Below are 27,196 nucleotides of genomic sequence, written 5' to 3'. Positions count from 1 at the left end.
TTTTGTTTGTTTTCACAGTTTAAGAGCACTCCCCTATAAAAGTCTACTCAGAAGTAAGCCCTACTGTGTTCAATGGTACATTGGTTCTTATTTCTAGGTACGTCACACTGCAGCCTAATTGTTTTATTCTTTCTCGCAAATCACCCTAGGGACATGGCTGAAGGGCGCCATTCAACTCTCCAATGGTGATGAGGAGGGAAACGCACTCTGCACACGCTCGGCTTCTTGAAAACGCCGGCCGGTGCTTCTGAGCCTTGCCGCTGTAAACAGGTTGCGGCGCTCAGGCTCTGTGGGCGAAGAATTGGTTCCTGCAAAGGGAGGGAAAGCGAGAGAGCGCGAGGGACAGAGCGGGCGGGGAGAAAGGGAAGCAGCAGGAGCCGCTGCCCGGGGTGGGAGGAGAGAGGCGCGGCGCTGGGAGATCCGGGGAGGCGGAGCGCGGCTGGGCTGCACCTGCCGGGTCCTGCTTCCCTCAGAAGTGCCTCTCGGTCCAGAAGTCGCCCCGGGAGGACTAGCTGAGCTCTACCGGCGGGGGACGCTTCCTCCGGTTTGCAACCCGGGGAGGCGGGCCCTGCAGGAGGGCGCGCGTGTGTGTGTGTGTGCGCACCAAGGCCGGACGGTGTGGGGCAGCGGGAGATGGTGCGCGACGCTGGTCTGCCGCCCAGCACCAGCAGCATCCGGAGCGCGGCGGGCAGGGCCACCACCTGCAGTAGCTGCGCCCGCCGCCGCCTTGGGTAAACGGCTGCTGTCATCTCCCGGCGTTAATAGCGCCCCTCGCAGAACAGAGGTGAGTCTCTCCCGACTGCGAAGGGGAGGAAAAGCCCGGAGGAGGAGGAGAAGCCCGGGCTCCCCCTGCCCCTCCCACCCTGCGGAGAACAAAAGGCACGGGGAAGGACGGGGAAGGTGGGAAGGGCTGGGTGGAGTCGCTGTTTGTTGTCATTATTTCGAGAGGCTGACCGGGCTCGTAAGAGGCAAAGTCATCGACTGCCATCTGCGGGAAGCGACCGAGCCATGGCGCCTGAAAGGAGACGCGGCCGCGGTAGACATCCGGTGGGTTGTGGGCGAGGAAGAGAGGAATGGGCTAGTCTAGGCGGGTGGCTGGCTAGGTTTTTGGAATAAAGCGGCGTGGGGGGGGGGGCGAACTCCAGAAGGAGGCCTGCGCTGGTGTGACATCCGCAGGTTCCGAAACTCGGACGTGGTTTAGGATTTTCCGTTCGCCTCCTCCTGGGAATACATCAGAAGAAGGTAGGAGGAGGGATTCGCCCCTCTTTGAAGTCTGGGTTGAGCCTTCAGGTTGCAAGCAAGGCAGAGTGGATAAATAAATAGATACACGTTTGGGGGTAAATAAACTCTTATCAAGTGGACCCCACGCCTCGCTGGTCTCCATGTTGACTTGGAAGTAAATCTCACTGAGATCTGTGGGACTTACTCCCAGGTAAGATAGCATAGCCGCTCTTGTTGGTGTTTCTTAGTATTGTTAAGGCTGTTTATCAAGATCTAGGTTACCTGAAGTCTGGCGTGTTGTTGTTTTGAACTCACTCTGCAATCCGTTGCCTCCCCTTTCTGTTTAAGCTTCGTTCAACGTGCTTTTTGAATCTACATTTAAAAACAACACCACATTGGATAAGTAGTGGCCTTGGCTTTCTTCTTTTGGTGCCTAAGGGACAGTGGGATCATGTTAATAAAACTGCCTCTTGTTTGTTTTCGTGGTGTGCCAAGAAGCCGGCATCACCCAGGCGGGGACTTCCGCAAATGTAATTGCCGGTAGAAAGAGAAACGTTGCAAAGCAAAAGCTACTGGGCGGTTGTTAGCATGGCAAGAGCTAGCTAGATGCAGCCAATCGCGTGCATGCTCGCTTTGCCTGCACTCACCCTTGGTAAAAGGAAACACCGTATCTTTTTCTCATTGCTGTCGCCACCGTAAAAGTGGCTAACACTGCAATACTACACATATCTATCTCCCTGTGACAACTGAATCAGGTGAGACTGTGCAGGTCCTGGACCAGTGCCTAGACTCAGTAATGGGCTGGATGAGGGCCAATAAACTGAGACCATAGCTAGACCTAAGGTTTATCCCTGGATCGTCCAGGGATCAAACCTGTTCATCTAGGTGACACACAGGGGATCCAGTGCTCAGGCAGGGGTGAACCCTGGATGATCCCAGGATAAACGTTAGGTCTAGCTGTGGCCTGAATCCTGGCAAGACGGAAGCCCTGTGGGTGAGTGGTTCCCGAGTCCGGGAGACAGGCTCATTGCCTGTTCCGGATGGTGTTGCACTGCCTCTGAAAGAACAGGTTTGTAGTTTGGGGGTACTCTTAGACCCATTTCTGTCGTTGGAGGCTCAAGTAGCAGCCACGGCTCGGAGTGTCTTTTACCATCTTCGGTTGGTTCGCCAACTACGGCCTCTCCTGGACAGGGATAGCTTGACCACGGTGGTACAGGCATTGGTAACCTCAAGATTGGATTACTGCAACACGCTCTATTTGGGGCTGCCCTTGAAGCTGCTCCGGAAGCTGGAGCTAGTGCAGAATGCTGTTGTCTGGAGCTGCCCCTTTCTAGCATGTAACTCCTCTGCTGAGGGAACTGCACTGGCTGCCTATTCGCTACCGGGCCAGGTTTAAGGTTCTTGTACTTGTGTACAAAGCCCTAAACAACTTGGGACCAGGATACCTGAGAGAGCGCCTTCTCCCTTACCAACCTGCCCGGTCACTGAGATCATCTGAGGGCCTGCTCCTGGTGGTTCCACATAAACTCATCCTCTGATTGGAATCCACCAGGGGAAGAGCCTTCAGCGTGGTGATGCCCCTCCTGTGGAATTCCCTGCCTCTGGAGGTCAGGCAGGCTCCAACCTTGTACTCCTTTCAGCGCCTCCTGAAAACATCTTTATTCCAAGAAGCCTTTCTTTAACATGCAGCCTTGGATTTCTGTTTTTGCTTCTTTTAAATTTTGTTTTAACTGTTTTATTCTGTTTTTATTTTCATTTTACCTTGTACACCGCTCCAAAAATTTTCAATGGGGAGTGGTATATAAATATTCTAAATAAATAAATAAATATCTACTCAGAAGTAAATCCCATTGATTTTAATGGGGCTTGCTCCCAGGTACACAGTATAGGATAGCAGCCTAAAATATGAGGCGCTTTAAGTACATAAAAATACACGGGTCTCTGTGCACATGCATTGGGTAGTATTAATACACAGAGGCCCAGTTGAGAAGACACCTTAAACCATGGCTTTAACCACAGTGGTTAAGCCAGAAAGCCAGGCCGTGTTCAGAAGACACCTTAAACCATGGCTTTAACCACAATGAATAAGGCTTTTTAGCTTTATTCACTGTGGTTAAACCCGTGGTTTAGGGTGTCTTCTGAACATGGCCTGGCTTTCTGGTTTAACCACTGTGGTTAAAGTCTTGGTTTAAGGTGTCTTCTGAATGGGGCCAGAATAGACCCATTGAAGTTAATGGACCTGGTTAACATAAGACTTTCATTGGATACTGCACATTGTCATACAAATGCACTTTGTTTTTAGTGGCATAGAGTATAGAATCCTTACACAACATTCAAATAAGTCAGCCCTAATGAGGTTTTTTTTAACAATCTAAATGGCTTCCCCCTCTCTACAGCAAGACAATTAAAAACAGAAAGATTAGAATCCATCATGAGTGCATTAGAAAATAGAATACAAGGGTGAAATGACAGATCTCTTTTAATGATTTCAAACATCCAATAGTTGTTTCAATATTGTTAGAATAAGCTCTCTTCTGGGAAGACTGACAAAACATTTGACAAAACTGTCTACCTTACTTTCATACTGTGTTACACTTCCTACTTTACTGAACAGTATTTCACACCAGCTTCTTACAAGGTTCATTTCAAGAGGAGAGAGACTTGAGGTTGAGTCTTCTTGTAATAATCTGTTTAGGTACAAGTATGCATTTTGAGCAGGGGTGGAGAACAAGCAGGCATCCACACTAATATTTAAAGCAGCATAAATCCCCCAAACTGCCTTATTATTCCAAATCAGACCATTTTTCACTGACTGTTAGCCTCTCTCCAGGGGACCTACCTGGAGATGTGAAAGATTGAACCTGGGATCTTTGCGGGCAGCCCATCTGCTCTACCACTGAGCTATAGCCCTTTCCCTTTCAGCCTGCTTGCCAGGCCTGCTCCAACCATCAAAGCTGCTAAGCAAAAAACCTCATCTTTCAACTTATACAAAAACAGAGAAAGAGAGTGCACATAACTAAAGTATATCCTAAAATCAGTATATTGTCACAACAGCTATATAAGGTACAGAACAATTCTTTGTTCCGCATGGTTCTAATTTAGGATATTTGGGAGCACTCTTTTAGTATTTGCTATTGCCATAGTCTATGGTTTGTTTTGGCCAGTGTAGGGTCCATGCCAATCTACACAATTGAGAGGACCAGCACAGTCTATAATGTGATCCATACTGCTGGCTTCTTGGTCTCACTGGGGGAAGGGGTAGGGGAAATAATACTTACTTTGCCCAAAGGTACATCTAGAACTTCTAGCTGAGTGATGCAGGGGTGAACAAGGAGTGTGGAAATGCTGCTGTCTGGATGAGTCCTCAGACTCAGAGGGTGGGTTCACACATAACACTAAACTATGGTAGTGTTACAAGGATGAGCCACAGTGAGTCTCGGACTCATGGACTTCCCCTCTCCGTCTCCTCTGCTGGTGTTACCACAATGTGGAGATCAGGAGCCTTCACTTCCATTTTATATTAACCACAGTGTAGCATTGCTTCTGAACATTAAGCCATGGTTAATCCTAACTATAGCTTTTTGAAACACAAGTCAGCTTCTTAAACTATGTGTTGAAGTTGACTTGTTTCAACAAACTATAGTTAAGATTAACAACAGTTTGTTTGGTTCAAACAACATAACAAGCTATGGTTATTCCAAAACAAAAGTAAAAGCTTTCAAGCTCCTTGCAGCCATGCTAGGAGAGGAGAGGGTAACATGCAAGCCTGAGGTCGGCCTAGGCTTAGAAACATAGGAAGCTGCTCATTGGCCATGCTGGTTGGAGAGTTGAAGCCTACCAACATCTGGAGGGCCATCGGTTTCCCATCCTTGGCCTAAGGGATCTTGCCCCCAACTGCAGTTAACTCTAGCCTGGAAGATGCCTTCTATATCAGTAGCCACTTGAAATGTCCACACTTCTTTTTCTTCCCACTAAATCTCCTGCAGCACTTTGTGTTTAATGCTTTGCCTTGAAAGAATTGACTTAGAAAAATATATAGAAGACATTCTACTTTTGCAGTAGTGGAAGCCTATCTTTCAACAGGCATTTTCGTTCTGTTATCTTCCATTTACAATGTCCTAAAATGCTCTAGTATCTACTTCCTACTTTTTGTAGTCTGGTGCTCCTGGCTACATTTATGTGTTGCTAGTATGACATTGTTGACTGTATATTTTTTCATTGCATTCATATCTATAGATCTGTGGTAAGATTACAGTTAGGATGGTAGGATTGCAGTTAGGATGTGCATTACAGTGTATGTTTCCAATGGCTTCATCTCAGAAAAGGTATTATATTTCTGGAGGGAAGGAAACAGAATTCTATGTGTGTGTCATTTGCACCAGGCTACTGTTGGTGGATGTCAGCGTTCTAATCAAAAACCAAAGTAGATCCAACAAACCTGCAGTCTGCCCACCCTGATGTAAACCACTGTGAATTGCATCATGGAAGAAAAGTGTAATATAAATAGAAGGAGTGGGGAAATAAATAACAATAGCTAAATGGGACTGTGGCATTACCCCACAATTGCTTATATTCTGGATTAGTATGTCTGGTAAGTAGGGAATGTCAGAACTGAGTGGGTGTGGTGAGGGGGAAGAGGAGTATATGAGGAGTGTGGTGGGAGTTTGTGGGAGAGTGGTTTTTTTTAGGTTTTGTTTTCTTGTGGTTTTTATTTGTAAAGTAAGAAGAGTTTAGATTCTAGGGATTTAGGATTGGTGTAAAGAGAGAGAGGTGGTTGGTGTGTGGAGAGTTTAGATTATGCAGGATTGAACGTTTTTAAATAACAATAAACTTATTATTTTGTTAGCTACCAAATACCATGTGTCATCTTGGCATTATTTACCTGCCTTACAGTTATTAAACACCCACCCCATATTATACCCACAGTATATTTAGAGCGGATCCTGTATTAAACCTGTTTCCCTCATAGCTAGGGGAAAGGTTTTAATTAACCCTCCCTCAGGTTTTCAAGTGGTGGTGCTTGGCCTGAGAAGCGTTTATGCGACGGGCCTAGTGTAAAGTGACTGTTATGTCGCAGGGACCTCGACGTTAAAGAGGCAGTATACGTTTGAATACCAGAGGGATGGCTGGGGACAAACAGGGAAAAGCTATTCGCTTCAGCCCATGCTTGTGATGAAGCAGAATGATGGTCTAGAAGATGGAACCTGTCAAGAAGGCACTTATGTTCTATCTGTGTACCTCTTACATCTCTTCGATATTAAGTATTCTCTTAATCTTATCTATGCCTTCTCGGCTCAGGGCCTTAGATTTGCCCTTCAGATGCTTCTGTTTCTGGTTTATCTCTTTCAGTCTCTTCATAATATCAGCCTTTCAGTGGGCTGTAATTTACGTTGTTGTTTGGAGCCTGATGTGACATTTTCCTCAAAACCAAAAGGGTTTAAGAAAATTGGTATGATACAATATTTAAAGTTCATACAGCTGGGATAGCTGTATATTTTATGTTTGTGGACTATTTAGTTTGTATTTCAATTTTATGTCTTTGTTAAAGTATTAAATATTTATATTACCAAGTGTTTCTTAATACTGTTTATGGATTAGCTATTTCATTTTAGTATGTATAGCTCCATTTGAAGTTTAAATATTGTATCATACCAATTTTCTTAAACCCTTTATGTTTTTTGGATTGACTTTAGTTTAAGACACCACTTTTTCTAATATTGGGGACATTTTCCTCTGTCTGCTTTCACAGTTGACAGCTTTGGCCATTTGTGATGCCTGACCGTTCCATGAAGTCATGCTAGAGTCAAGACTTGACTGTGTTGTAATGTCTAGGTATGTCCTAATGTGGAGGAGGGAGCTCTTCTTATCTTGATTTTGCTTATGGGACTTCCTTAAAATGAAAATGTATGGTTAAGGAAATAACTCAGTTCCCCTTGACAGTCTCCAGCAGTTTTTTACTTTGATTTCTCACCAGTGCTACAATATGCAATGTGTAACCTGTGGAGACAGCTGTCGCAGTCTTTCATATTATCTAGCAGCAATACAGTAAGCTATGTCCAACCCAGTATCACAGATGTTACCAAAGATAGTCTGTATTTTTGGCTACTTGTTAGTGAAATTCTTGTTTTATCTCTATTACAAGCCTTTCTTTTATCTTTCAGATAAAATAGAGAGCTTATTTTTTGAGAAATTTGGGGGTGCCTTTTAAAAATTATTTTTAGTAATACTCCAATCTTTAATTAATTTAATTGGTTGGATGAATTGATTAAATCCCTGTTTAATCTACTAAAAATGATGAATTGGTGTGTTTTTTGTTTTTTTAAAAAACCCAGTTAATTACTGTTAATAACAACTACAGATGGCAAGGACTATTTTGGAAGAGGCATTCCCCCTTTTCCCTCACACCAGAATCAATGCCTCTTCTAAGATGGCCCCTGCTTTAACGTTTTCTGATGATGAAAGAAAGCAAGTCACCATCTATGTTACACTGTTTTAGCCTGTTTTAGAATTTGGATGTATAAGATTGCCCTTGAAGAGGGAGCCTACTCTTCCAAAATGCTTTGGACTGCATTAACGTTCACTGTTATCACTTTTGAGAACTACTTTCACTTTCCTCATTCCTTCTGGATTTGGTGACTCCCTTTTGGTATACATGAATCATCTTAAAAACAAAGCAAGCATACCTCTTTCCTTTCAGAGGTATTATATGACGTATGCAAGGTTTAATTGGTAAATTAATAAAACCTCATGCAGGTTTAATCAGTTATTTAATTTAAGACTCACTTGATGAATCAACTAAGTTTGTAGAGTAGATAGCCAAGAAAGCCATTTAGGGCACAATCCTTCGCATGTTTAGATAGGGGGGTGGAAAGTCCTACAACTTCCAGCATTCCCCAGCAAGCATAGTTGGCTGGGGAATGCTGGGAGTTATAGGACTTCTTCTGTCTAAACATGCATAGAATTGAGCCTTTGCCACAGTACAAAAAAGTGAAGGAACATAGAGAGCTGCCTTATACTGGGTCCATCTAGCTTTATATTTTCTACACTGGTGGTGCAGAACCTCAGACCAGGTTTGTTGTTCTATGTGAACCAAGTTATAGTATTGAAGAGTAATGTTAGGCTATGAAATAGGCCTGCTGGAGTTGTGACTGTATCCACAGCATGTCCTTGAAACAGCCCTGCATAAGCAGGGCCTGTTCCTCCAAGATCTTGAACCTTCTGATATCATAGAATCATAGAATAGCAGAGTTGGAAGGGGCCTACAAGGCCATCTAGTCCAACCCCCTGCTCAATGCAGGAGTCCACCCTAAAGCATCCCTGACAGATGGTTGTCCATCCCCTTTCACAATTAAATATGCAAATATTTGACATCCATCATTGGTTGCATGCTCTTACAGGAGACTTCCTACTATACTTCTCACCTATTGTCAAAGCTGGCCACAGAGAATTTCTCTCTCTCCTTTTTAATGAGATGTTTTAATACCTTCATCTTTAGCTCCTTTAAAAAAAACAACAACCATGATGAACTGGCCATGTGACTGTTTCAAAACATCCCTGTATTTTATGTATGTATTTTATACTTAGAACCATAGAATAGTAGAGTTGGAAGGGGTCCCTAAGGCCATTGAGTCCAACCCCCTGCTCAATGCAGGAATCCATCTTAAAGGAGACCTGACAGATTTGCATACTTATTGTTGTTCCCCGCCTCGATCCAAATGGAGAGGCGGGTAAGAAATACATTTTTTATATTATTATTATTATTATTATTATTATTATTATTATTATTATTATTACATCGCAAATATACCATTATTTTAAAGATACGGGAGGCTGCCTAGGAGGCTTCCAAAGGAGAAGATGTAGTGCTTTTTTTCAGAAGGCATTGTGCAGCAGTTTCATCTTTCTTTCTTTATCAGGTTTTCATTGTTAAGGAAAAAGATGGGGGAAGCAGTAGAATTGGGAAAACATGGAGGGATTACAGCTGGAAGACATACTCATCTAGATATCCCATGAAATTCAGTGAATGAGGCAGGGCAGTGGCACCATAAAAGCCCCGTCTGGAAGCACCCTGGATCACATAGACCTAATAGACCAGCCATGCCAACAACTTGGCAGCCCACCCACAAGCCTCCTATTCCACTGGCCAGAGGCAGATGGGGAGAGATGGTGTCCTGTGAGGTAATAATAGAGGAAGGACTACATAGATGACACAGTAGTGGATTGGCAAATCACTAATTTCAGACAGTGATGGCTTGAAGAAGTCAAAGCTAAGGTAGGCTTTCATGAAGCACTTAAAATGTGAATTAATATATATTGCTAGAGAGCCCTGCATTACTGTAGTAATTAATAGCAGGGCTTTTGTAATGCAAACCATTGATATAGCAATTCAAATTGGAAATTAATTTTGTCAAAGAATAAATGCAAAAGCCTATAAACATGTCCTGTAGGCTGCAATCCTACACACACTTACTTTGAAGTAAGCCCCATTGAACACAGTAGCATTTACTTCTGAGTGGACATACATAGGATTTGCATTGTTAAACTTTTCATTTGTGAGATATTAAATGAATGATTGCTTGCACCACCGTAATCCCATTGACTTTTGTGAGACTACTCCACTGTGCTAAGCAGCCTGCATGTAATTATTTCCAATGAGTGAGACTGCATTCTGAAGCACACATATTAGGAAGCAGGCCCCATTAAACTCAGTGGGACTTTTATCAGAGTAAACAAGTTTAGGATTATGTTTCAAGTCCCTTGAGGCATCCTCTGAAATCAGTAGGCCTAGTCATGTGAATAATAGGACACATTTTGCTGTTGTAAGTATACATGGTGCCGGTCCCATTTGCTCTCTTGACATTTGCAAAACTGCATGCTGCCCTTTTTGTTAATCATGTCTTATTAAGCAGATAGCAATGCTGGGTTGATAGTAGCAGTGAACACTAATTTAATTTGGTTTGGGCAGTACTTGCTTCGTTGCTTACTATTGCAGAAAAAAGCTAGTGTGGATTGCAGCCAGGTGTGCTGGCGTGACAGCACCATTTGTGTGGGCGCTTTCATGTGGCTACTGCACATTTGACTTCCTTAGGGCTTCTCCACAAAGGGCTTCTATCCTGTGATCGAGATCTATAACTCATGGAACTTTGTGTCTTCTTTGCATCACATCATCAAGCTCCATGGCCTTTCCTGTGCTTTCTGATCTTTATCCCAGTTTTTTTTAAGATTGTGGATAATGACCTATTTAAATATCGTGTTGATTTTCTCTGCAGAAAGAGGAAGTGGTGCTATAACACAGCACCATCTAGTGGCTGTATAATGAAATATATAGAGTTGTAGATAAAAGAATTCCCTGAGGAAAAAGAAGTGGAAGAGAGTGAAAAGAATATGCAAGCAGAAGCCCTGGTAAAGTTGCAGGATAAAAAGCCTGGTGTGGTGAAGCCCTTAGTTTCTTTGATGTCAGGAGCTCCAAAAAGCACATGGGGCAGAATAGTGTGTTGCCGAAGTAGAATTTGTGTAGTTCAATAATATAGCATGCTTGCGTGCTAGTGCTGAGTTGCCACTAATGTCCCTGGATTACTTTGTGCACATATAGAACTTAGTTGTTTTTTTAAAAAGTGCTTCTTTTGTCTGCAGTATAAATTGATGGGGCCTTCTGCCACTTGTATATATAATTTCAAGGAATTCTGGGAGTTGTAGTCCAAAATATCTGGAGAGCACCAGGTTGAGGATGGCTGCTATAGGTTATATAGCAAGGGAGATCAATTACCAGAGTTGGAAGGAAAATGTTTTATGGGTGAGTGAAACCCCAATAGCTAGAAATGAGTAGGAATGCTGGTGAACAGGTTGGAATGTGTTCTCACAGCCATGTTGTTTATCATTGTTACTATGACATGTGGCTTTGAATTTGCTTTGAAAGTTTCTGTATAGAACTGCCTGCTTGAAGATTCGATTCCTACCACTCCTTTGCCTTCTAGTCTTCCTTAACAAAACAAAGCAAAAACTTAGCAAAATACAGATGGGTAGCTGATCTCTCTTTTGATAAAACTAAAGGGATAGATCAATGCCTCCTAAATTGTTTGCTCATACATTAAGCTGCTCTCAAAAGCATACCCATCATTTTAATAACACACCACCCTTTCTGCACTTGATGTGTTTAACTTTCATTATGAGATTATCTTTCTGCTTGGTACTTACCTACTTCTTTCGAGATCTGACTCCTTAAAAGATATTATGTGAGGCTTCCCAGTGGAATTAATAACGGTGTCATCAACCTTTAAAGCCTTGAATTACCTTCAGTCTACTTATCTGAAAGTAGATAAGTACTTTTCCCTCTGAGCTATACTATCACACATGTGATCAGTGATATAGTTTGCACTGAAGATTTGTCCGCTTGAAGGTGTGCATTTTGCTTTCAATAATCCTCTCTGTTTTGCAGCACATCATTTTGTCTGAAATAGATCAGACTATTGGGGATGGATAGGAGCAATCCAATTGTGGATTATTTTGATGACCATGGATCTTACGTTGCAGGGCTTTAACATGCCTTAAATTTCAGGGTGATTGGGAGAGATAGAGACATTGCTGTTTTAGAACAGGAGAATGCAGTGCAGAAAAAGAGTCATTTTTCTTTCAGTTGGCGTTTGTGGTGAAATTAAGTGCAAGGTTGGGGTTTCCCTGAATACAAGGAAAGTCTCCTTCTGATTGCATATAAAATCAAAGTTTAAGTATCTCCCTCGCTGCAGTTAATAGGCTGAGCCACCGTATCTAATTTCATAGTTCTAGCATCTAATCTTGCTTGCATATTCAGAATCCTAAGCCTTCATTAAAAACAAAAACATTTTTATATATAATGGCAAATCCACACAATCTATATTAAAATGACTCCAGGTTCTAATACAAGATGTTGAACCTTCTTAATTCTGTATAACTCCATTCAGACCATTCTTTAAGCCCCTCTCAAAAGCATTTACATCATGTTCATAAAGTACTTTAAATTGTACTTCAATAGCATGCTTTTAAATTGGATGGGTAACCATGTGCCTTCCAGATGTTTTGGCCTATAGCTCCCATCAGCACTAGCCAGCATAGCAAACGGTGAGGGATGATGAGAGTTGTAGGCCAAAACATATGGAGGGCCACAAGTTACCCAACCTTGCCTTAAATGTTAGTAAAAAGTTATACATAATTAAGAGGGTTCAACATTAGCGGTATCTCCCTCTCTCTGTTCATGTATTCCCTTTCAATCCAAATTTTCTTCTTTCACTATACTAGATTAGTTCCAAAATGTACCTTAAATTAGATGTGGAATTAAGTATGCCAGTGGGAAGTATACCTTTATATATTTCCCCCCCTGATGGTTGAAATAGAAGTGGAGGGTGCTGCCAGACAGAGTCCCCTAGTACTATTTATTTATGTATTTATTACATTTTTATACTCCCCAATAGCCAAAGCTCTCTGGGCGGTTCACAAAAATTAAAACCATAATAAAACAACCAACATAATAAAACCATAATAAAACAACTGTGCTAGTAACAACATGGGAGGGTTACAAGTGGAAGATGACATCATCAGGACCTCTCTGAAAATCCGTGAATAAGGCAAGGCATGATATTCGCCTTGTCTGGAAGCATCTGATGTGGCGGTAGTGTACACTGCTAGTAGAGACTTGGCTTTGGTTCAGCTGAGTGGCAGTGCAAGAGGATTGCAGAGGAACCATGCCCGCCCCCTCCTCTTCCCCATGCAGGTAGACCTCAGGATGAACCAGGCCTTCTTCGGGAACAGTCTTTGGTGCAGAGGCCCAGTTCCCACGATTCTTTCCTTGTGGAGGAACTGTGAGCCAGGCCTCTGTTAGTGTGGAGAGCCTGGTTCACACTGAAGAGAGAACCAGGTCATTCTTCCATCATGTTCTTTCAGCGCCCCTCTAGCTGAAAGTATACCTCGGGGTTCTTACGATGAATGTATTTTGGCAAGCATCTTTTTTATTGCATTCACTTCAGCTAAGTGAATGCAATAAAATTGTCTTGATTTCAAGTCCTTAGCTCACTCAGCAACTATTTACATGGTTTAACAGCAAGGGCTCTTTCACAAATGTACAACAGCTCTAAAGAATAAGGTGTGGTCTCTACTCAGGCCTTTGAACGCTGTTTAGGTAAATGCCATTTCATTCTTCAGCAACCAACCACTATTCATCATTATCTTGAGTCTAGTTTTATATCTTTTCAAAGAACATCTGAGAAATCATAATCTCCTTCAGAGGTTTGTGGAGTATCGTAGCACATGTAGAAAACCACACTGCTGTCAGTGACTATGGTGAGTGTAGAAAAATAGAAACTGTGTGATTTCCTGGAATAATGAATAGCTAAGAAATATAACCACTTGGTTATTTTGTTTTTGTTTTGTTTTCTTCCTAATAGTTTTTCTAGTTTGTAGGGCTTGCCCCCGGGTCAATTGACCAATCAACTGTTTTCTCTTATTATTTATTTGCAGTCAAATATTGTATAAAACAGCCACCATGAAGTCAAGAAAGATTGAAGTAGGCAACTTGTAGAACAAAACATTTAGAAGGTTACAGCTGTCATCGTCCCTCACTTTTGGCTGCACTGGCTAGGTATGATGGCAGTTATAGGCCAAAACATCTGGAGGGCCAAACGTTGCCCACCCCAGTATAGATGGCAGCTTACCTTTTTGAAATTCCCCTTGTATATTACTATATGAAATTGTTTATGTAGCCCAGGCTTCTGCATTTTAAAACCTGCGTGTTTAATTTTGTGGTGCTGTGGGTTTTGTTTTATTGTTCTTTTTAATGTTGTATTTGATTTTATAGTTTTATGTTTTATTTTGCGTTTGAATTGTTTTTATGTTTGTTTATGGAGAACTTCATGTTATACGGTGACATACAAATGTCATAAATAAAATCAAGACTGTCACTTTGTGATGTAGAGTTAACTTTCTGTTTCATGTCAATTTTGCATTGTTTTACCCATAATTCTGTTTGGTTTCTGCATTAATCTGCAATTTTTAAAAAAATCACTCAAAATATGTTTAAATATGTATCAAATCAAATAATCAGATATAGTTTATTTGTGTAGCAGAAGCCGTTACAATAAAAACAGAACACCTAAAACATAGTAAATTATTATTATTATTATTATTATTATTAAACATAAGAATAAATCTTAGCAATCTGAGAAATAAAGGATGAATCATCAAGACAGTTGAAGTTATCACAAACTTTCTCCCTTAAAATTACTGCTCTAAATGCACAGCAGGTCATCATTTCAGAAGCATGAGGTGACCCAATCAAATTAATCAAATACCCAACAGATCTGCCTGAGGTAAAATGTATGGTGTTTGACATATTTAAACTACTGAAAACATTCAGGAAAGTGCAGAATCCGGTAGATAGCGAAGTTCAGATTTGTACATTTATCCAAGAGTCATTTTGTATGGGAATTTGCAAAGATTGAATTCCTCAAGCATCTCTAATTTCTGACACTGTTAAAAATGTTTGTGAAACTTTCATACCTTTTGGCTCACTCCTCAATCATCCAGGAACTGCTCCTTCACTTGTAACATGTTTCAGCTTCAGATTTCCCTTCTTGACAGTATGAATTCTGTGGACTGTGGACATTCTCTTTCCAAACACCTGTGTAGCAGAATCAATGGTGTTATAACCATCACTGAAAAATCATGCCCCAATCTGAGACTCACCATTGTTCATATGACTTTTTCCTATTCTCAGTCATATTTTTTTTGTCGTTTGCGGTGTGAAATGGATTTGATTCCTTTGTATAAATATAGGCCAGGATCCAAAGGGCTGTATGCGATATTCATACAGGATCCAAAGGGCTGTATGCGATATTATTATTATTATTATTATTATTATTATTATTATTATTATTATTATTAAGCACCCACACTAGGGCTTTTCAGCTCTCTCCTTCCTACTGCAGACCCTTGTACCTCAAAAGGTGGCCTTTGAAGACTGTTTGAAAGCTGCAGCTTGTGCAAAATGCTGCGGCCAGATTGATAACCGGAACCAGAAGGTTCGAACATATAAGACCGCTTATTCCGGCCCGCTTGCATTGGCTGCCTATATGTTTCCGAGCCCAATTCAAGGTGCTGGTTTTAACCTATAAAGCCTTACACGGCTTGGGACCACAATACCTGATGGAACGCCTCTCCTGACATGAACCTACCCGTACACTATGCTCAACATCTAAGGTCCTCCTCTGGGTGCCTACTCTGAGGGAAGCTTGGAGGATGGCAACAAGAGAGAGGGCTTTTTCAGTGGTGGCCCCCCCAATTATGGAACGATCTCCCTGACGAGGCTCAGCTGGCACCAACATTGTTATCTTTTTGGTGCTAGGTCAAGACTTTTCTGTTCTCCCAGGCATTTAACAGCATATGCTGAGTTTTTTAACTGACCAGAATAGTTGTTTTAAATGGATATTGTTTGTTTTTATGGTTTTTAATTTTGTATATTTGTTTTTTAATGTTCACTGTTTTAATTTTTGTAAACTGCCCAGAGAGCTTCGGCTAGGAGGCGGTATATTATTATTATTATTATTATTATTAATAATAATAATAATAATAATAATCCCCCACCGAATATCAGCAGATCTTGTAGAGATCCTGTGTGGCACAAGGTATCGAAAAGAATGGAAGTGCTTTGTGTATGTGCATGAGCCTCTTTGGAGTCTGGCCATAATAAAGAATTTTCATCACTGATAGTAATTTCTTGGAGTTATACTTCAGCTACTTATGCTATCCCTGAATATTTCCTTTCCTTACTGGTGTAAAGACCATGTCACCATGGGCGCGAGAAGTCTGAGGGTGAAACGTACTGTTCTTGACCCCCGCTATGCCAGTCCTACAGAAGCTTTAGGAGGTTGATTTATTTAAACGCGACCGGGAATTTTTGGTCATTGCTTCCTCACACTCATTGCCACTGAACAACATTTGCTTCTTCCCCTCAGACCCACTTCCTTCCCTCTTCCCCCACATTTTAAAACCCGGCTTTTCCTAGGGAAGTTTCTTTTCCTCCTTCTTTGCCACCTTATATGGTCACTCTAACAGCTGACTCATTCCGCAAAGCCTAAGGCCCTCCACCCATCCCCGCCTTTGTGTTTTTCTCCCTGCTCACCTACGTGGAGCTATAGTTCCTGGCCAGGGTGCAGAAACATACTGTTTGGCTATTAAAATACAAGCTTTGAACTTTTTCACACTTTCAAAATTTTCTGCACATCTACACTGCTCAAACTTCGGTTAAAAAAAAAGGAAGCAAATTTGGTCTTGTAGAAATAAAGCATTACAGTAATGTATTCTTATATAGATTGGAATACTGTAATTACTGTAATAAGAACCCAAGGAAAGCTGATTTGTTGACAGTCGCATGTAAAGGATTCTAAGTTCTGCATTTACATATGGTGCAGATGTCTACGTTACTGTAGTCGAGGGACACTGTTGGTAATAAACCTGAGTTCTTTATTGTTGCCATATCTGTCGAAGGAAGCAGATGTGCTAATAAATTCATGTTCAGTGCTAAATTACTGCTTAAGATCTCGAGCTCTGAAAAGTGACGATATTCCTATATATGTAATGTATGTGTTTGTCTTTACACAATGTATTTTCTGTTCTGTTTTGTTGATATTCACAATACAAAGGGGGGGGGAGATCTTGAGCTCTGTCTCTAAGTGATGAAAGAAACATGTTCTTCTGCATTAGTTGAAATGAACTATATGTTTTAGTATGGTGCTTTAACTATGGTGGCTCTTACGTGTCTCTACAGGCTACATGAATTAAAGACTGGAGAGCCAGGTGTGTCTCTCATGCTTGCAGTAAGCCATGGCAACCGATGATAAAGTAGCCATTTTAACAGATGACGAAGAGGATCAAAAGAGGAAATATGTGCTTTCCGATCCCTTCAATGGAATTTCCAAGGAGCAAGACCTCCAAGCCCAAAGTGACACACCTTCCACAGAGACCACCACCACCATTCCAGATGAGGAGCTAGATTGGCTTGAAAGGCACTGTGTCAAAGTAAACAATGATCTTCTGGTCTCAAAAGTCTTTTATTTTTTCTTTTATGCTGCTTATGGCTCCCTCTACCCACTGTTGCCCGTTTATTACAAACAGCTGGGTATGTCTCCTAGCCAAAGTGGACTCCTGGTGGGAATTAGGTACTTCATTGAGTTCTGCAGTGCTCCTTTCTGGGGAGTGGTGGCAGATCGCTTTAAAAAGGGGAAAGTTGTCCTCCTCTTCTCACTTCTATGTTGGGTGTTATTTAATTTGGGAATCGGGTTTGTTAAACCAGCTACTTTACGGTGCGTACCAAAGTTCCCAGTGCCAGTACATCCTACCAATGCCAGCCACCTTTCAATGACCACCCTACAAAATCTCTCCATTTCTTCTTCACTGCCTACTGTTGGAACTACGTTACCAAAGGGCCGAGGGAAAAGAGACCTGCCCACTTACAGCTTGCCAACTTCGGGCTCAGTTTTGCCTGTGAATCCTGAAACCATATTCGCTCTACCTACTCAAAATGGAGGTGGGAAGCGTGCTTTAAAAGCAGAAGAGAGTGCAGTTACTGACAGAGCTCCAAAAGAGATTGCTACCATGAGACTTCCGGCAAGTGTAACAGTGTCTCCTGCTGTCACCACCAAGGCAGTGTTCCCTGATCAGGTCACTCTTGTCTATGATCATCAGGAAGTAGAAGCCATCTTCCTGCTCATCCTTCTGGTTGTTATTATCGGAGAGTTTTTCAGTGCCTCGTCAGTTACTATTGTGGACACTGTGACCCTGCAATATCTTGGCAAGCACCGGGACCGTTATGGGCTGCAGCGAATGTGGGGCTCCCTGGGTTGGGGACTGGCCATGCTCTCAGTGGGGATTGGCATTGATTCCACCCGTATTGATGTGCTTATTGAAGGCCAAGGCTGTAAAGCTCCGGAGTACAAGAACTACAGGATTGTTTTCATAGTCTTTGGTGTGTTGATGACTCTTTCTTTAATTGTGGCAACTCAGTTCCGGTTCCATTACAACCACTACAAGCAAGAGGAAAACCAGAACAAAGAAGTAGTTGTCTCTCAGGTGGATAGAAATTCCTCCACAGACTCCTCTAATGAGACCCGTAGCGACACAAGCCAGTTTCAATCCTTTAATTTTTGGGACTTGATAAAGATGCTATGCAGTATCCAGTATGGCTCTGTACTATTTGTCGCTTGGTTCATGGGCTTTGGATATGGCTTTGTGTTCACCTTTCTTTATTGGCACTTGGAAGATCTGAATGGCACCACCACCCTTTTCGGGGTCTGTTCTGTCCTGAGTCATGTGTCTGAATTGACAGCATATTTCTTCAGCCACAAGTTGATTGAACTCATTGGTCACATCAGGTAAGCAAGTGCTAGATAACAGTGTTTGAATAATCTTAGTCAACATGGCTCCAAGAACACATGTATTAGTGTATACAGATAAGATGAGAACATTGAATATTGAACATTGTAAGAGACTTAGCTATGAATTAGGAAGACCCTGGTTCGAATCACACCTTATCCATGAACTCATTTGATGGCCTTAGGCAAGCTGCTCTTTCCAAGCCTCAGTCTCCTCATGTGAAATATGGGGTATAATACTGCCTAACCTCATAGTGATGTTGTAAGGAGTGCAACTAGGAAATGCAAGTCAAGAGCTTTGAACACCTGGAAGTGATATATAAATACTAAGTATTTCTCTCTCTCTCTCTCTCTCTCTCTAATATTTGAGGAGGCTGTACGTTTTCATTATCTTTCTATTTTTTAAAATAAAAATAGTTTAATTATTGATGCTTTTCTCCTCTCTCCCGCACAATCCCCATAAATTTTGGCACCAGTCACTGTTAAGATAAAAGATTAGTAAATTGCTGTTTATGCTAACTTTCGAGGAAAATGTCTGTCTGAAGCTAGTTCGAGAAAAGATATGTGAACAAATAATTCTTTGGGGACAGTTTTTAGCTGGCATAAATGGGGCAAATGAGTCAAATTTACAAATGCATTGATCTCTAGTACTCTTAAGAACATATATACCAGCCTTCCCCAACCTGGTGCCATCTAGATGTTTTGGACGACAAGTCCCAGAATTCCTGACTATTGGCCATGCTAGCTGGGGCTGATGGGAGTTCAAGTCCAAACATCTGAAGGTCCAGGTTGGGGAAAACTGATATAGACATACATGATGCAACTACGCTTGAGAGTAAGGCTTGGAGTAGATCAACTAGAATGTCTAAGGCTGCGACTCTATACCTACTTACCTGAGAGAAAGCTCCATCGAATGCAGTGGGACTTGGTTCTGAATAGGCATGTTTAGGATTTTGCTGTAAATCTTGCTGGCACAACTTTATCCTGCTTCAGTGCTTGGATATTAACCGTCACTAGGATCAAATTGGGTTGCCCGTGACTGACCTTGAAAGATGATCTTTTAATAGCTGCCCTGGGAGAAATACTTGGCAGCTGTGACTTTGCCTGGCACAATGCTGTAACACTGGGTGACGCCACATCTGCTCAATAACTCCCTGCCATGCAGTTGTAAACGAAATAAGAATATCTTTCAAGGGAGAGTGCTGGCAACACTGATGGCTGAACCATCATTTCTTACAAATACTGCTTGAACAAATGACTATGAATTTGGTGAAATTACTCCTTGCCACATGCTCTGTTTGAAAAGAAATCCAGAAGCGATGTAGAATACATGCTTTGTTTGCAAAAGGTCACAGATTCAATCCCAAGCATGACCTGCGGCCAATCTATATGGGTGATTTCGTGCAGAGCAAGAACACATCCTGGTCATTCATGACAGATGATGTTGTCAGGACTCAGCAGCAACTGAGTTGGGTTTTCACAAAGTTGTTTTAGTGTGTATTTTCTTAAATGCAGCTCCTGTGCGGTTCTACTGCAGTGCACACCCACCCACCCCAAATTAAATCCTGCATACTGGCCGTGCCTAGGGGTGCGTCTATGTCCTGGTCATAACCTGGTCAATGGGTGTTTTTCTTTGGGGTCATTGTCATGTGGACCGTCCCTTTCCCCCCTCCCCGTTCCTCCCCCCCACCCCCATTCTCAATAGTGTGCTTTGTACACAGGCTTTTTTGCCTGTTTCACTTAGCACTATTTTGCGCTAGTGCGGATACACTTTTTACTGCTGCACTTTTACAGTTGTACATTTGTGGAATTGTGCAGTTGTTTAAGTATTGGGTTACAGCTTTTCTCATTCACCATCTTTACCTGGCTTTTACTTTGCAGTTGCATACGTTCAGTTTAGGGGCTTAAGAAGTTTTCCTGCTACACTTTTGCAGCTACTTCACTGCTGCTTACAATGGTGGTTGCAAATTCACTAAGCGACTGACTTGGCCATTTACATGGTTGATTATGTTCCGTTCTACTTGCAGGACTCCACCTGCTCAACCCCAAAGTATAGCACTTTCAAGTGTAATTTGACCCAGGAAAGTGGGGTTTTAGATAGGGTATACTCCCCTTTTCTTTGTGTGCTGCTGATGGACAAAAGTGATTTCATGAAAATCCAGATATACCCAGAAAATGCTTCAGAAACCATTTCCATATAGATTGAACCCTGATAGAGCTGGGGAAAACTCCTGGAGAGTCTGTGTAAGTCAGTATAGGCAATACTGAGGAAGATGGACCAGAGGTCTCGTATGATATAAGACAGCTTCACTTAGGAAGCCCAACATGCTTGAGGCGGAGCAGCTGCTCCCTTCTCCGGCAAGTTGAGATGCATGGTATGGAAGGCCTGTCAAGTTTTTTTGGCACCTGAGGTGGAACATCTCACAAGCTCCTGTCCTGCTCCCTAGCAGTAAAAATATGATACTAAATTAGGGTGACCCTATGAAAAGGAGGACAGGGCTCCTGTATCTTTAACAGTTGCATAGAAAAGGGAATTTCAGCAGGTGTCATTTGTATATATGGAGAACCTGGTGAAATCCCCTCTTCATCCCAACAGTTAAAGGTGCAGGAGCTATACTAGAGAGACCAGATACAAAAGAGGTCAGGGCTCCTGCAGCTTTAACTGTTGTGATGAAGAGGAAATTTCACCAGGTTCCCCATATATACAAATGACACCTGCTGAAATTTCCTTTTCAATACAACTGTTAAAGATACAGGAGCCCTGTCCTCCTTTTCATATAGTCACTCTAACTAAATTAAATTGCTAACAATTTTTTGCCCATTCATGACATCCAAAATCAGCTGTGTGAGTCAGAACCTCACTTTACATAATGGTATGGCTGGGCCTATTCCTAAATGGTGAGCTGCATGTTTTTTACTTAGATGAACACAACTGTCTGAATTGGGTTCTTTGCTTTTTAGTTTCCTGAAAAAGGAAATGAATGAAGCTAATGAAGTAGTAGCAGAATGTTCAAATTATGCAAATTATTCAGATCTTTAACTCTGATGCAAGTTTAGAGAAATGCCCTAAAAATAGCTCAATACTGAGATGATGGTTATTGAAATGAACCATTAATAAATACAAAGTGATATATATTGTGTGTGCGGGGGGGGGATCCATTTTTTTGCTAACATAAGCAAACAAAATAATTATTTGGAGGGAGATAGATAAAATGATACCACAAATTTCATAATTTCCTCATAAAAGTTATTAGTGTGTGTCACTACTGAGTATTTCTGTAACAAAAATGTAGGAACCACAAAAAGATTAAGAAAATTAATAAAAGTTATAGTTATGTGTAATACACTATGACCTGGTTTGCACGTAACAACCCAGAATGTGATATTGCTGCTGCTTGTTCAAAAGGCAGTTAGCAGGGTAGAAACAAAAAGACAAAGCAGAATGAGCATTTACAGGCCTGACATGCAAATAAGAGTCCACAGTTTTCTTTTAGTGAAGAAAGAAAACAGTTTTGCTCACAAGTACTCTTGCATTTACAAATGCAGACACAGTGTATGGGTTCAAAAGGGTTTGTTCAGTCCATTTCTACAATACTGGCAGGAGAGAGAGTGCAAGTGTGTGCTCCCCAGCAATGGAGGAAAGCAGAAGGGGGGAGGGGAGGAGCAGGAAGCCATATGTAGGCTAGCTATGCCCAAACATCCATTGCATTAACTAATTGCCAAACTGCCCCCCTTCCTGTAACTTGGAGATGAAATTGCAATATCCCAACAGAACTGTGGTGTGTTGAATCATGGATTTTCGTTATGAGCAAACCCTGCCCTATGGTTTAACCATGGGTTGATAACCACCCAGGAAGAGAACGCATAGATCGTTGTTAAGTTGTGAAATCTGAATTCTTCATAGTTAACAACTATAGTTAAACCATAGTGCAGAGTTTACATGTAACGACAACCCATGATTCGATGACAACCCATACTTTGAGTTGTTATTGCGTTCGAACTAGGCCAAAGACTGCTTTTGGTTGAAATCTGAACATATCAGTTTACACTAAGGGTGACAATTTGCGGCCCTTCAGATAATTTGACCTAGAACTCCCATGATCTCTCCTCACATTGGCTATCTGGAGGGCCACAAGTTGCTCATACCTAATTTTGAGATAAGTAAGACTTAGTGATAGGCAGGGTTGTTATGAAACATAAACATGTAACTTCATGTGGCTTTCCATTGTTAATATTATGGCATAGTAATGGAACACATAGAAGGCAACCATGTCCTACAGCTAATGGATTAAGTCCACAGGAACTGAATATTCAGCCAGATATAGTTTTTCAAAGTCTTCTTTGCGGCAGCTCAGATTCCCAAAGAGACAAGGAGCTTGAAATTAAATAGCTGCTTGCTTCTTTGGGAATAGGAGCTGCTACAAATAAAATTTTAAAGTAATATTGGACTGACTGTTTGGTTTTCTTTCTTGTGTGTAATTTTTTTCTTTGGAAGGACTTTCCTTGAACTTCTGCAGTTAGAAAGAAGCTGAGCAAGTGGATGCATAATGTGATGTATATAAATCAGGAATGATTTGCTGGGCATAGAATTAATAGTTTTTCTTCTCTTAATTCTCCCAGTATTGGAATTACACGACATCAGTCAGAATTATACACAAGTGTAAAACTAATGAAGGATATTTTTTAATAAAGCATGTATTTGGTTAATTTCAAGGTTTATGGTGACTGTCAACATATTCTTTTAGTCTAGTTCTTTTAGTCTAGTTCTAAAAAGAACTAGACTAGGGCTACAGAACTTATTTCAGCCTGAGGGTAAAATTCTATTTTGGAGTAGGGATGGACAAATTACCCCAGTGCCTGTGCAGAGTGCCAGATTCCATTCGTTGTCCGACCCTGGTATAAGTGCAGGGAGAGCTGCCAGATGCATGGCGAGAGCTCTTTTTTCTGGTCCACGAGCCACAATTTGTTCAAAATCACAGTTAGGAATATTTACAGAAATCAGGATTTGTGCAAAATCGCAGCCATAAATAGCGCAATTTGCTTAAAATTGTGCTACTTATGACTACGATTTTGCACAAATCCAAATTTCTGTAAATATTTCCAGCTGTGATTTTGTACATATCCTGACTCGGCACACGCCAGATTGAATCAGCTTAGGGATCTGTGAGCTGGCAAAAATTTGCTGAGCTTCACCCCAAATCGGATTCCTCTGTCATCCCAATTTCGGAGAAGCTCTCAGTGGGATCAGAGGAGGGTGGGAGGACCAAAGGCAAAAGTGGGGGGCCAAAGTACCAAATATACCTGCATATTGTAGCTGAAAGCTCAAGCTAACTGTAAATAAGACTTAGGGGAGGAATTTCAACCTTTTGGAATGGGAGGAAAAAACTGCACAAAAACTGGGAAGCCATCAAATGATCTGTGGTTGGAAGAAAGAGGGTGTGGCCATCTGGGGAACCCCTGAGGGCCAGATTTAGTCTACAGGCAGGCTGGATTTGGCCCCTGAGCATGAGGTTCTGCAGTCCTTGATTAGACAAATTCATGGAAGAGATGGATGTCAATGGCTATTATCTAAGGATGCCATTCAGATCCATCCATATAAATGTAAGGCTTCATCTTTCTTCAGTGAGATGTGGCCCTGGGTGTAGGTTGTCTTCAACAGTATTCCAAATGTTAGATCACTTGAGGTGGGAGAGGACTGATGGGGACTTTATGCCCTGTTTGTTATATGCCGTGCTGCCTAAAGTATCTGGAACAGTCAACAGGTGAAAATTGGGATATTGGGTTACTTAGACTGATGCAAAAAGCCCACTGTTACAAATTTAGATTACTTACTGGATTCTTTCCCTAGCCTATGAATGTTTTCGTATTGATACAAAGCAGTTGCTTAAATATTGTGATGATTGCTGGATAAGCAGTCATGGAACTAGCATTTGAATATTCAAGTGCTGAAATCTGACAGCCAAAAGGATGTGAAAGTAAATGAAAAGTTGAGGATTTGCAACTCCCGTTGACATTGAAAACAATGTACTTGGAATTTTAGAAAATGAAGCTATTTTAATGCTAGTGATTGTCTTAGTAGTTTGGGCACTGATAAAAGCAGAAGTCTCCAATGTTATTTAACATCTATATAAAGCTGCTGGGAGTGGTCATTACAAGATTTGGAGCCAAGTGCCATCAGTTTGCTGATGACACACAGGCCTATTTCCCTGTGGCATCTGAATCAGGAAAGGCTGTGCAAGTCCTGGATCAGTGCCTAAACTCAGTAATGGGCTGGATGAGGGCCAATAAACTGAAACTGAATCATGGCAAGACGGAAGCCCTAAGGGTGAATCTGGGATAGGCTCACTGCCTGATCTGGATGGGGTTGCACTCCCTCTGAAAGGTCAGGACCATAGTTTGAGGGTACTCCTAGATTCATCGCTGTTGCTGGAGGCCCAAGTAGCCCTGGCGGCCGTGGAGTGCCTTTTACCAATTTAGGCTGGTTTACCAATTACAACCTCTCCTGGTCATGGATAGCTTGGCCACACTGGTACAAGCACTAGTAAACTCCAGACTGGATTACTGTAATATGCTCTATGAGGGGCTACCCTTAAGGCTGCTCTGGAAGCTGGAGCTAGTGTAGAATGCACTAGGTGTTGTTGGGAGCTGTCCCTTTTCAGCATGCAACTTCTTTGTTGATGTTGAGGGAGCTGTAATGGTTGCTTATTGGCTACCGGGCCAGGTTTAACATTTTGGTTCTAGTGTACAAAGCCCTAAAAATCCTGGGACCAGGATACCTGAAAGAGCGCCTTCTCCCTTACCAATCTGTCTGGTCACTGTGGTCTTCAGAGGGCTTGTTTCTGGCTCGATTGGAGTCCACCATGAGAAGAGCCTTCAGTATGGTGGCCCCCTTCTCTGGAACTCCATGCCCCTGGAGGTCAGGCAGGCATCATCACTTTTCTGTTGATGGAGATGCTCTTATTTAACTACAAATTTTATTTTCAAATTATGCTTTTATTTATATTGAATTTTATTCTTTTATTATGTATGATCTGTTTGTGATTATATGTAGTATTTTTATATTGTTTCTTCATAGTGTATCTATTCTGTATGTGCATGGCCTATGGCCTAAGCATTAATAAATTACTACTACTACTACAATTCCAGCTATTTTAAAATCTCGGATTTTGAAACTGTATCATCTGTCCCTGGGCATAAAAATGGCTTCTTGGTGTGAACTAGGAAACACCAAGTCAATAAGATTACACTTATCTACATTTTTTTATATTTGTGTTCCTCCTGCATTGAGCAGGGGGTTGGACTCGATGGCCTTATAGGCCCCATCCAACTCTACTATTCTATGATTCTTGTGTCCACCATTTCCTTTCCCTTTCCCCCAACAAGTTTTCAGTTTTTTTTCTTCTCAGTCAGAACCCTGTGGGCTCTGTCCTTATTGGTTCCTCTCCTGCCCTTCGGGCTTTACTCCCCGCCCCCCCCCCCCGCCTTAAGTATTTTGTACTTCTGCAAACTGCAGGGTTAACCCAACTCTAGTGATGCCTCCCTCTTTTGTGAGGGTCTAGATAGGCAGAAACGCTCAGAAAATTAAATCAGAGAGATTATCTTTATCAGCTACCTCCCACACCCATCATTTTATGAAATTATATGAAAACAACATTAAAAAACACTCACCCCTGTATAACTAGTTACCTTTTTCATCTTCTTAGGGAGAGATTTGTATTATCTTTGTATAATTTAATTGCACCCTGCTGGGCTGCTCTTAGTACATAATGCCAAAACATTAATGACTTGCAATCAATTTGCAGTTGTTATTCTGTTGCAGGGGATCCCGGTGTCTTTCCTCAAGGCAACACTTCTGTGGATGTGGCAACAAGTAATACAGCTCCCACATCTGTGCTAAAACCACTTTTTGAAAGTTATATTCTGAATTTAGTTCTTTTAAAAAACAAACATCACCCTGTAGTGTTCATATGGGCCTTTCAAGAGCTGAAGTCTGGGAAAGGCACTGTGACGTCCATCCCTCTTTTACCTGGGCTTTCTTTCTCCTATTATCCCTTCATGCCTAGGATAATAAGCCCAAGGAGTGGACCGTCATTGCCAAGTCAGCTGTACACACTGACTTAGCTAATCTTCTACCCTGCCACAAGTGTGTCGAATTTATCACTGTTAACTATAATTTCTAATTTGGGGAAGTGGGTGCTGGCTATTAAGCGCTAAAGTATATGGTAGCATAAGCAATGTCCGAGCTGGCACATGGATTTAACTCACTAAAACAAAACAAACGTTTATTATTTACAAGATGTTGTTTCAGTGTTATAGATGTTGTTGTTATTATTATTATTATTATAATTATAATTATTATTTAGACAGATGATTAATAGTTAGCCTAAGCCTGCCTCACTACCCCTCTAAATCCTCCCTCAAAGATGGTGCTTCGCCAAACTCCAAACCCTGCCACACCCTCAAAAACTAGCTGTCAAAACAGAAAAACTCTCCTCTGACATCACACACGCCCAGGTAGAACCAAACCAGCCAAACACATACAAGCTCCCTCCTGCCTACAGTTAACCCTTTCTTTCCTGTAT

At 41.7% G+C, this 27,196-nt stretch overlaps 1 protein-coding gene across 1 annotated transcript in view; it reads left to right on the top strand.

Moving 5' to 3' along the window:
- The first annotated feature begins 17,014 nt into the window (after window positions 1–17,014).
- MFSD6 (major facilitator superfamily domain containing 6) overlaps window positions 17,015–27,196 on the top strand; it is a 30,312-nt gene continuing 20,130 nt past the window's right edge. Inside the window, exon 1 of the mRNA XM_063116239.1 lies at window positions 17,015–18,614. Within this exon, the coding sequence (XP_062972309.1) occupies window positions 17,068–18,614 (1,547 nt within the window). The 5' untranslated portion in view covers window positions 17,015–17,067. The remainder of the gene's footprint in view (window positions 18,615–27,196) is intronic.

This window comes from Elgaria multicarinata, chromosome 2 (genome assembly GCF_023053635.1).
Source record: "Elgaria multicarinata webbii isolate HBS135686 ecotype San Diego chromosome 2, rElgMul1.1.pri, whole genome shotgun sequence".
Lineage (NCBI taxonomy): Eukaryota > Metazoa > Chordata > Lepidosauria > Squamata > Anguidae > Elgaria > Elgaria multicarinata.
This window is presented reverse-complemented; position numbering and strand designations above follow the sequence as displayed.